This window comes from Ictalurus furcatus, chromosome 3 (genome assembly GCF_023375685.1).
Source record: "Ictalurus furcatus strain D&B chromosome 3, Billie_1.0, whole genome shotgun sequence".
Lineage (NCBI taxonomy): Eukaryota > Metazoa > Chordata > Actinopteri > Siluriformes > Ictaluridae > Ictalurus > Ictalurus furcatus.
Genome location: NC_071257.1, coordinates 27,654,824 through 27,667,380, shown reverse-complemented (window position 1 = coordinate 27,667,380; position 12,557 = coordinate 27,654,824). Strand labels below are relative to the sequence as shown.

Genomic DNA, 12,557 nt, shown 5'->3' with positions numbered 1-12,557 from the left:
AGAGATATATCAGGAAGACTGTGGGGAGTCAAATATTAAAATCAGGGCTATTCCAAAAGCTGTTCAGAGCACATGGATGAGATTCGAGGCAGCTATTAAGGTACAGGGTGGAAATATAAGTTATTAGCAAGGGCAATTATAAACCCCCCCCCCCCCCCCCACACACACACAATACTAATATCTCAACATACACTATTTGTCTTTTTACCACTCTCAGGAAACACATGTGTAATGTAATAATGTCTTGCTGTTATAAATCATCTTCATTTTGTCCTAAGGGTATGCAAACTTTTGCACTTAACTGTATCAGCTAAGCTATATTACAAAATAACAAGAAATTTTGGAAGACTTTGATGCTTCCATTTCAATGAATGTAAATGACACTACATTCTTCATTTACACTTAGGAATGTTCATCGCTGTGTGTGTTTTTATTATTTATTTATTTATTTATTTATTTATTTATTTTTAAATCAGTGCTGCATGTTGTCCTTGCGACGTACAGGAGCAAATCCAAAACGGGAGCAAAGACGCTTTACCACAGGGGGAAACTACAGGGTCAAACTACACAAACACTATGTCATAAAAATCATTACACATTGACAGGGTCGTACACTCACATTCATCATGCAGCAGAAGGATACACAGACAGTCGGGTGGCTTATATACAGGGTCCTGTGGTGTACAGTAGGAGGGAGGCTTATCATGGGGAGACTGTGAGGAATGCTGATTTTTAAATACACTTGGCACGGCTTTGATTTGTCACAGATAGAAGGTGTGAAAATTATCGTCGTTATCGTGAGCCTAACAGCCGCAGGTCAGTAGCTGTCACTGTCTATGCGTGATTGGCTGTGTGTGTGTGTGTGTGTGGGTGTGTGTTAGACAGCATGCGGTCACTTCACTCTGTAGGTGAGCAGTCGTCCAAGTCCAGTAGCTCTTTGACGAGCCTCTCGCCGAACTGGGCACGGCTATAGCGTTTGACGTGATATGCGTCGGACATCTTGTAGAGGATGTAGGCATTGTTGATGGCGATACTGATGGTGAGCCAGAAGACCTGCTGCCACGTCTTGTTGGGTTTATGGAAAATGAAGTACCTGCGTACATTATTCAAAACACTGCTCTTAATATTTTGTCTCTTCCATGGGTGCTACACATAACATCGGATACCTATACGTACATATCTCTATTTTCAAGGAATATCCTGTGAATACAGAAGGGATATAACGGAATTATACCGAATAAACCTGAGAATACCGCAGTGCTGCTGCATTGTCAATTCTGAAGATTTTCTGAAAGTTGGTGACTTATTTTTTCCTTGTTATTTGACGGCTCATAAAATAGCACTTGATCCAGTACGTGCTATTATTTTGGATTAAATGTTTTATATCCTGCAACAACAGTTATGTTGTTAAGTTAAAATAAAATGTAATAAAGTCTATGTGTTGGTTAATTCGATGCATTCTACTGTGAAGAAAATGTGCCACGATTCGAAGGATAAGCCATGTCTTTTAATTAAGATGCCATCTCCTTCATTGTATTTTTTGGTTTTTCATTGAATTAAAAAGGGATAAAACTATTTTATATTGTTTATATATATATAATATTTTAATATTGTGTATGTATTTAATATTGGCCTTAAATGGCATTCCATATATTTTTGAAGGTCACAAATGAATATTTCTAGAATGGCAGCTCTGACAGTAGTTCAGGCTAAAGTTTAAATCACAGGTTTATAATAACAAACTTCTAATCATTTCTACAGTAACCACTTGTGCACCCATAAACAGATTTAATTGTTGATATGCTGTAAGACGTTTATTTAAGAGATAATTTTGTGAGGATATGTCACAGTGTATAGAGCACAACTCTAAAAGTGAAGTAAACTCACTTGCTGTACTTGTCATCGTATTTGCAGATGTAACTGAGGTGTGCAGCGAAAGCTTCCACAGCCAGAGGACATGGGATTTCTCCACTCTTCCTCTTAATGATCACACCTAAAACCAGGGGAAAAAAAAGCGTCAGGAAGACCTAGACCTAGCCACACCCGATATGCTATGCGTTATAACCTGGATTCTGTGAAGATTTTAAGGAGCTATAAATGATATAAGGTCAAAAAATGAACTAGATACCAAAAGATTTACAGGAGTTTAGTTATTATACCTTAATATACAGCATTTTGCGTTTTCTAGTCAGGTCATACAGCACAGCTGAGAAAACACCACATGCTCACGAAATCCCACAATGCACCACTATAGGTAGTGTTTAAACCAGTGGTTCTTAAACCAGTCCTCAGGCTTTACTCGGGCACATCATCCATGATTTTGCTTTATCCCTGTGTTCTGTGAGATCAGATATATGGATAGCAGAAATATGGATGGTCTAGGCATACTCAGGATGTAATGATGGATGATGAGTAATTGCTTGCCTGAATCACAAACCCACACTACGGGCCAGCCGCATTCAAAGTTACGACTTATTTTTTCCTTGTTATTTGACAACTTATAAAATAGCACTTGATCCAACACATGCTATTATTTTGGATTTTTTTTTTTTTTAACATCGTGCAACAACAGATGTGAACCCCGTAGAATTTTCTCTGTATATCTGCATAAACATGACCTAAAACATCATCATATTTTCCTAAAAATACATAAAGACAACCCAATTAAACAAATGAGACAAAAATATTATGCTTGGTAATTTATTTGTTGAGGAAAGTGATCTAAAATTACATATCTGTGAGTGGCAAAACTACATGAACCTCTGGGATTAGCAGATAATTTGAAGGTGAAAGTAGAGTCAGTTGTTTTCAATCAATGGGATGATGATCAGGTGTGAGTGAGCACCCTGTTTTATTTAAAGAACAGGTATCTATTAGAGTCTGATCTTCACAATGCATGTTTGTGGAAGTGTATCATGGCATGAACAAAGGAGATTTCTGAGGACCTCAGAAAAAGAGTTGTTGATCCTCATTAAGCTGGAAAAAGTAGAAACCATCTCTAAAGAGTTTGGACTCCACCAATCCACAGTCAGACAGATTGTGTATGTGTACAAATGGAGGGAATTCAAGACCATTTTTCACTTCTCCAGGTGTGGTCAACCAACAGCGATCACTCAAAGAGCAAGACGTGTAACAGTCCGCAAGGTCAGAGATGAACCCAGGGTAACTTCTAAGCAACTAAAGGCCTCTCTAACATTGGCTAATGTTAATGTTCATGAGTCCACCATCAGAACACTGAACAACAATGGTGTGCATGGCAAGACTGCAACTAGAAAGTCACCACTCTCCAAAAAGAACATTTCTGTCCATCTGCAGTTTGCTAAAGACCACGTGGACAAGCCAGAAGGCCAATGAAAAAATGTTTGTATACAGATGAGACCAAAATAGAATTTATGGTTTAAATAAGAAGCGTTATGTTTGGAGAAAGGAAAACACTGCATTCCAGAAGCATTATCCCATCTGTGAAGCATGCTGGTGGTAGTATCATGGATGGGTCTGTTTTGCTACATCTGGGCCAGGACGGCTATCATTGATGGAACAATGTATTATGAATTATATCAGTGATTTCTAAAGGAAAATGTCAGGACATCAGTCAGTGAACTGAATCTCAAGAGAAAGTGGGTCATGTAGCAAGACAACGACCCTAAACACACAAGTCATTCTACCAAATAATGATTAAAGAAGTATAAAGTTAATGTTTTGGAATGGGCAGGTCAAAGTCCTGACCTTAATCAAGTAGAAATGTTGTGGAAGAACCTGAAGCAAGCAGTTCATGTGAGGAAACCCACCAACATCCCAGAGTTGAAGCTGTTCTGTACTGAAGAACGGGTTAAAATTCCAAGCCGATGTGCAGGACTGATCAACAATTACAGTACCGCAAACATTTAGCTGGAGTTATTGCTGCACAAGGGGCTCGCACCAGATACTGAAAGCAAAAGTTCACATACTTTTGCCACTCACAGATATGTAATATTGGATCATTTTCCTCAATAAATAAATGAACAAGTAAAATATGTTTTCTCATTTGTTTAATTGGGTTCTCGTTGTCAACGTTTAGGACTTGTGTGAAAATATGATGACGTATTAGTTCATATTTATACAGAAATATAAAAAACTTCTAAAGGGTATACACCACTATATAATAACGCCAATGTCTTGGTTAATTTGATGCATTCTCCTGTAAAGAAAACGTTGCCATCGTTTGAAGGATAAGCTGACCAAGCACTCATCTGCTGTGCTTACAGCTCATTCATAATTTGATCCATAAAAAATTTGGTCCTCAAGATAAAAAATGTTTGTAATTAAGATGCAAAGAAAGATCTGTCTTTTTTTCATTACATTTAAAGGAACATCACTATTAATTAATTAATAATATCATATGTATTTATTACTGGACTTATAAATCATTCCATATATTTTTGGATATAGTTATTGGCCAAAACATGAATTTCCGCATAACATATTGGGTTCCATCAAACTGTCAGATGGTGGTGCTGGACTTAATACTGCTCCACACTTGAGCTGATATCACTCAAGAAAAATGCACATAACTGAGACACACCCCTGTTTTAGGCAAGCACCGCCCCACTTGTGTAACTCTCATGTAACTTCTTAATAGTGCCCATAGTTACATCTGAGGTCTGAATACAGATGTCTGCAATTTCAGTTTTAAATCCTCATTACACCTGTGCTTAACTCAGCTCTAAATACAGTGCGATATTAGTGTCCTGCATAGTGCTCCTGATTCTTCAGTGTGGGAACAGTGAATATGTTAACATATTACTTACAGTTACATGGAGATAGCAAATGATTTCAGATATCCATTATTTAGATAAAATGGACAACTAAAACAACATTCACAAAGCCACTCATACAGAGAACGGACCTAATATGTGTTTGTGTAATTAAGCAGAATTAAATCACTGTTTATTAAACACTTTGACATGCTCGTATGACTACAGCTAATTGCCATTGGATGTAAATCACTTATAATTCGATGCTCTGGGTGTAACACAATCTCGCTTCTGTCACATTATAATTATAGTGAAATATGGCCAGGTCAAAAACAATGCAGAAAAAGAGTGCAACTATAATGAGATCTGGATGTGGATTTATTCTCTTGGTTGTTTTGCAATGTCTTCAGGATTAATGAGGAGCTCTGTGTCCTTCTTAGCATCAGGACCCACAGTGCTGTAGAATGGTAGAAAGACCATTTCCCATGAAACAAACCTTCATATTGCTACATATTCCATATATGATTTCGTCTTTCTTGCTGTCAAAAATGCTATGGTTTATCAACACACCTATTGAAACTTTACTGAAACATAAGAGCATGAAAAACCAGGTCCCACATGGATACCCTAAAGATCTACATTTCCAAACGACCCCTTTTCTTCAGAGGATAATCTCATCTGGTTAGTGTAGACTGCTCCTCTAATCCTAAAGGCTATAATGCTCATACTGAACATGCTTTCAACATCTTTAGTACTGTTACTCTTCAAAAACATTATATTGTAATTATAAGTATATAAATGACACATTATCTGGTGCCACCCAGAAGCAATTTGGTTCACTTTAGAGTCTAAATCTACTATGATGTACAATTTGTAATCTAAATTTACACCTTGGGAGTGGGGGGTGGTGGGGGGCTTATGTTCGATTCCTGCCTTGGCCCTGTGTGTGTGGAGTTTGCATGTTCTCCCTGTGCTTCGGAGGTTTCCTCTGGATAATCCGGATTTCCTCCCCAAGTCAAAAGACATGCACTGTTGGCTAGGTCAGTGGTTTTCAAAGTGGGGGCCGCCCGGGGGGCCTCAACAATTTGGTGTGAAAAATAAATAAATGTATGTTTTCTATTTCTCACTCTCAGACAAACACACACACACACACACAATCAATTCCTAATGTAATGTAATGTAAAGATGTAAGATGTAATTATTATTAATAATTTTTAATATTTTTAATGTGTTTAAAATATTTTAATATTTTTAATGTGTTTTAAAGACATCTTGCAAAAGGCGGGCCTCGGTCAATTTTAATGCCATTTGGGGGGCCTTGCCCTGGAAAAGTTTGGGAACCCCTGGCCTAGGTGACGTCCCTAAATTGTCCGTAGTGTGTGAATGGGTGCGTGATTGTGCCCTGCGATGGGTTGGTACCCCGTTCAGGGTGTCCCCTGCCTTGTACCCCAAGTTCCCTGGGATCTAGGATCTAGCCTCCCTGCACCCCTGTGTAGGATAAGCGGTACAGGAAATGGATGGATGGATGGAAGTTACATCTGGATTTGTGTAAAGATGCTTCGTGACAATGCATGTACAATAAAATTGAATTTAACTGATGCTACTATTGAAAGATGTTTATGCAGCAATTCTTGTGGAAAACTGCATGTTCCACACCTCTGTGATCTCAGTATTGCAAAGGCCATTCTTTTAACAACGATCAACAAACAATATATTCAAATGACTTCAAACTTCTTTCTCAAATCCTCAATCCTAAAATCCTCTAAAATGGTTGTCTGTGTGCTTTTCTTACTATATTACCTCCCAAATAGCGTTTTTAGACTGATGGTATTCTTAGTCTGTGACCTAGTGAACCAGTATCAGGATGTATTTATTGATAGAGACTTCAAAGCACTTCTGTAAGACGCTCTGAATAAGGGCATCTGCCAAATTAATGTAAATGTAACTGGTTATCACTAATTATCACTAGTATGCACATGAATGCATGAGCTTTGCCTCTGCACTGCACAACATCCATGAAGTTGAATATCCATATGACAATAAGATCATATTTTGTTTTTGTGTTCTTTCTGAATAGATTAGTTGTTGGATTAGTGGATTAGTTATTGCAGTAGACAAACAGATAGAGATACAGATACACTTTCATTGTTTTGGATTAAAAATCCACTGGATCCTGTTTTTCTCCTTTGATTTGCATCTGGGCTGAGGGTTCTACATAGACGATGATGTTCCTTATCGTATTTTTAGCTGCTATTTTTCCATCACATACATCTTTCCAGCACCAGGGGGCTTTCATCTCTTAGCTGCACTGCCACTCAGTCCACTAACAACCAAAACACTGTCTTTGCCTGGAGCAATATGGAGTCCTCCCAGGTTGCTATATCATATTAATACCTTCCCCATGTGCCAATGTGTTCAAAAATAACCAGAAACAGATGCTCCCATCATTACAGCTAGTTGTAGGCCGAGCCCAGAATCCAGGTGAATGAGGTTAGGGTTAGAATAACTGAAATTCTGCCAACGCTTGGCAGCCTTTAAGGGGAAACAAGAAAAATATAATTTCTTCCTGCCAATCAGGCAGAAGTGTAGGTGCATAGAATTCAGTATAGAGTGCTAGATAGGGAAAAAAAAAGCCCTGCGGTTTTAATACAAATCTGTCACTAACAAATTGACATTTTGCATGTCAACTGCTGTCAGAAATCATCAAGGCACCGAATCAAAGCCTGGCAGAAAACATAATGTGATGGAGCTTCGTGTGTCATAATCCATCAGCGTCTACAGTATTCATTCAGTGCACCAGCACAAAATGCTTCCTGAAAGGAAACTAGCAAATGTTTGCAGTTTATGTGGTTAGGTGTTTACATTTGGAGTCCTGTTTTACTGATTTTTCAAACTGACATTAAAAATTTTTTATATACAATACTAATTAAGTGTAAAGCATGTATACAGTACTTTCATAAACTATATACTTTATACAGTGTATATCAGGACACAATCCTAATATACCAATAAAACCAATATTAATTCAACTCATTCAAAATGAATAAATAACCTAAAGGAATCATTCAAACATCAAACATTCATTCATTCATCTTCAGTAACCACTTTGTCCTGGTCAGGGTTGTGGTGGTTCTGGAGTCTTTACCAGGAACACTGGGCAAAAAACAGGATTCCACTCTGGATGGGATGCCAGTTCATCACAGGGCACCATGCACACACACAGTCACACCTGTGGCAATTTAGCGTTGCCAGTACACCTACTGGCATGTTCTTGGGGCAGTGGGAGAAAACTGGAGAACAAAGAGGATCTATACTCTATTTCCCTCTAATATGCTCATTGTGTTGCAGGGTTTTTTTCTGTTAGGAACTGGCACAACTCCGTAGAGTTAGATCAAACTGCAACCTTCAAGATCCTGAAGCTTGTGGCCAGAAAAGTGTACAAAAGATATTATAGTTCTGTAGCTTGTGGATGGAGTGTCTGGGGCAGAGATGCACATTCTTATTATTGTATATTGTGGCAAGTTGCACAAAACTGTAGTGTATTTACAGAGAAACTGCTGTGTTTGGCTGTTGTTCAAAACAGAGTTACATTCCTTTAGGCAGTTGTCCTGTAGAACAGTTAACCGATATTTTACTGGCTTAATTACCCCTGATTCCAATAATTTCGTGGAAATTTACTACCGGGTGATATTATCAGACAACTGACGTGTATGTGTGTGTGTGTGTGTGTATATGTGTATATATATGTATGTGTATGTATGTATGTATGTATGTATAGATAGATAGATATAGATATAGTATGAAATGGCAGAGCCATTTATTTAATTGTCTGACACTTAGTAAAACAAAATCCAGCCCAGGAATTTGGGGGTTCGGAATCTTGTTCAACACCCCAGGTGTCGCTCTCTGGCAATTCTGGGATTGAACTCCCAAACATCCGGTCACTAACATAAAAGCTTTGCACTCCATGAGTTTCCTACAAGATCTGCTTATCTCAGTGCCACTATCTATACCTTGCTTGATGGGTGAGTAGGCGTTGGAGAGGAACCGGAAGTTGCCCTTGTTGAACCAGCTGATGAGCGACATGTTGCCCTTCATCTTGATGTGGGACTGGCCACGCTGCTGAGGGCCTTCAGGGTTACGCAGCATGGATGCAGGCAGCCCAGTGCAGTCACTCTTCCTGGTGCTTAGCAACCCACAGCAGTAGATATCTACAACAACCACAACAAAAGTGAGACTTGGAGCATCAGCTTCCTGGAATTTTACAACATGAGGTGAATGGAATGGTGAGTAGCTCAACCAACTAATACACTTTGTATTAGTATTCTCTCCAAGCAGAGATTCTTTTGAATGAACAGTGTTTGTTTTGTGCTGCACATAAATCATGAATGTTGTTCATTGACCTTTCATGTTCCTGTTGTGGTACTCAAGAGAGCATAATGTTTGGAGGAGACAGGAAATAAATGCAATGTAATTATAGATCATAGAGGTGTGCATATATATATATATATATATATATATAATATATACATACATACATATATGTGTGATATATATACAGTATCTCACATAAGTGAGTACACCCCTCACATTTTTGTAAATATTTGATTATATCTTTTCATGTGACAACACTGAAGAAATGACACTTTGCTACAATGTAAAGTAGTGAGTGTACAGCTTGTGTAACAGTGTAAATTTGCTGTCCCCTCAAAATAACTCAACACACAGCCATTAATGTCTAAACTGCTGACAACAAAAGTGAGTACACCCCTAAGTGAAAATGTCCAAATTGGGCCCAATTAGCCATTTTCCCTCCCTGGTGTCATGTGACTTGTTAGTGTTACAAGGTCTCAGGTGTGAATGGGGAGCAGGTGTGTTAAATTTGGTGTCATCGCTCTCACACACCCTCATACTAGTCACTGGAAGTTCAACATGGCACCTCATGGCAAAGAACTCTTTGAGGATCTGAAACAACGAATTGTTGCTCTACATAAAGATGGCCTAGGCTATAAGAAGATTGTTAAGACCCTGACACTGAGCTGCAGCACGGTGGCCAAGACCATACAGCGGTTTAACAGGACAGGTTCCACTCAGAACGGGTCTCGCCATGGTCGACCAAAGAAGTTGAGTGCACGTGCTCAGCGTCATATCCAGAGGTTGTCTTTGGGAAATAGACATATGAGTGCTGCCAGCATTGCTGCAGAGGTTGAAGGGGTGGGGGGTCAGACTGTCAGTGCTCAGACCATACGCCGCACACTGCATCAAATTGGTCTGCATGGCTGTCGTCCCAGAAGGAAGCCTCTTCTAAAGATGATGCACAAGAAAGCCCACAAAGAGTTTGCTGAAGACAAGCAGACTAAGGGCATGGATTAGTGGAACCATGTCCTGTGGTCTGATGAGACCAAGATAAACTTATTTGGTTCAGATGGTGTCAAGCATGTGTGGTGGCAACCAGGTGAGGAGTACAAAGACAAGTGTGTCTTGCCTACAGTCAAGCATGGTGGTGGGAGTGTCATGGTCTGGGGCTGCATGAGTGCTGGCGGCACTGGGGAGCTACAGTTCATTGAGGGAACCATGAATGCCAACATGTAATGTGACATACTGAAGCAGAGCATGATCCCCTGCCTTCGGAGACTGGGCCGCAGGGCAGTATTCCAGCATGATAACGACCCCAAACACACCTCCAAGACGACCACTGCCTTGCTAAAGAAGCTGAGGGTGAAAGTGATGGACTGGCCAAGCATGTCTCCAGACCTAAACCCTATTGAGCATCTGTGGGGCATCCTCAAACGGAAGGTGGAGGAGCACAAGGTCTCTAACATCCACCAGCTCCGTTGATGTCGTCATGGAGGAGTGGAAGAGGACTCCAGTGGCAACCTGTGAAGCTCTGGTGAACTCCCTGGAAAATAATGGTGGCCACACAAAATATTGACACTTTGGGCCCAATTTGGACATTTTCACTTAGGGGTGTACTCACTTTTGTTGCCAGCGGTTTAGACATTAATGGCTGTGTGTTGAGTTATTTTGAGGGGACAGCAAATTTACACTGTTACACAAGCTGTACACTCACTACTTTACATTGTAGCAAAGTGCCATTTCTTCAGTGATATATATATATATATATATATATATATATATATATATATATATATATGTGTGTGTGTGTGTGTGTGTGTGTGTGTGTGTATGTATATATCATATGTTTATATTTTAATTTTATTTACACTATGATCATCTGAAAGTACAAATAAATGTTTTTTTTCCCCCCTGGTGTATCTCGGCTATTTCCATCATTGCGTGTATGTATGTGTATATATATATATATATATATATATATATATATATATATATATATATATATATATATATATATATATATATATATATATATATAAATGCAAATATTTTTTGCTGTTTCTAGCACCAAGAAAACAGTAAAAACAAGTTAAAGCTGAGTGTTATGTTTAATCTGAAATGGCACTATGTGCATCATGAGATAATGGCTTAGGGAGCAAATAGGGAGCTGTAATGAAGTAATTAACAAGGAACAAGAAAGAAAATTAAATGGCTGCTAAGAAAGATGTTCAACATACAATCAGATTTTTACTGTGGATAACAGTGGAGTTGAGTTTTGAAGTACTGATAATATTGTGTATTGTGACATTCCTTTGGTGATATTGATAATCATATCATTGTGCTGACCTGCTGACTTGCAGCAGGAGGATATTGTATATGGCAACAGTGAGAAGTTTCAGGTTAAAAAAAAAAAAAAGGAAAATACAAAAAACATGTTCACAATTGCTATTAATAAACCTACAGAACAGGTTTACAACTACCCAGGTTCCCTGTGGCATGTGGTGATGTATGAGTAGATTTAATGCAGGTTTAGTATGAGTTTATTTCCGCAGCTGATCTTTCCCGCCATTCCCCCACATCATACTGAGATTAAGTGATTGCATTTTCATCTTTCCAGCATGGCTAGAACACAATCATTCTCAATCAATGAACCTAATCTTACCACACAAGGTATATTTATAATATGGACTTGTTTTAGATTAAATATGAAAGCTGTTGTCAGTGACTGAGTCTTAAAGAAGGGGCCAAATTGGTATTTACTTCCAAACTAGCAGAATCTTTGGAGACACCTCATTTTCTAGCCTATGAATAATTTATGAAACATTTTGGTGGTGAAACTGTGGAAATTTAGCATGTTGTCACTAATACTGAATCACAAAAGAATACTAAAATATCGTATACTAGCAATGTGTCATACAGTAGCTGAGTTAATATATTAGAAATATTTGATAACAACAAGCTTTTTTTTTTTTTTTAAATGATAGCCAGTTGAGGGAGTTAGTCAACTACCAGTATGATTAGCACAGAACCACTGCAGATAAACATTTTGAATTTACCATGCAGGTCATTATAAGATCGTCCAGTCCCAGTAAAAGTACATTCATAAACATGGTATCATCTGTGTTAACTGGGTCAATCCCGCTCTTTAGATTCTTTAGTAAAAGTTCCTCTTCCGCAGGCTTCTAAATAGATTTTGACTAGCAGCCATTTAAACCGGATATGTGTGCATGATAAAACATTCTTCCACTGAAAATTCAAGATCACACAGTTGCCTCTCTCTTTTTATACATTTCCAGAAAGTCAGCACTAATTGAAAACTGTAAGAGTTGAGAAACAGATGCTGGATGAAGAGATTAGAACAGAAAGTGCTGACAAACTGAGATCGAACCAAGATTGTGTTTCAAGTCTAACAAATGTGAACACTTCCCATTACACGGCCAATTATAAAAAGCACATAGCAAACTGTGA

The 12,557-nt window shown here is 38.5% G+C and overlaps 1 protein-coding gene across 1 annotated transcript in view; it reads right to left on the bottom strand.

Annotated features, from left to right (window-relative positions):
• Window positions 1-878: 878 nt before the first annotated feature.
• The window catches only part of pgbd5 (piggyBac transposable element derived 5), a 31,160-nt gene continuing 19,481 nt past the window's right edge, over window positions 879-12,557 (bottom strand). The window contains exons 5-7 of the mRNA XM_053621847.1: window positions 8,747-8,944; window positions 1,888-1,993; window positions 879-1,093 (exon numbers count right to left, since the gene is read on the bottom strand). Of these exons, the coding sequence (XP_053477822.1) occupies window positions 898-1,093; window positions 1,888-1,993; window positions 8,747-8,944 (500 nt within the window). The 3' untranslated portion in view covers window positions 879-897. The remainder of the gene's footprint in view (window positions 1,094-1,887; window positions 1,994-8,746; window positions 8,945-12,557) is intronic.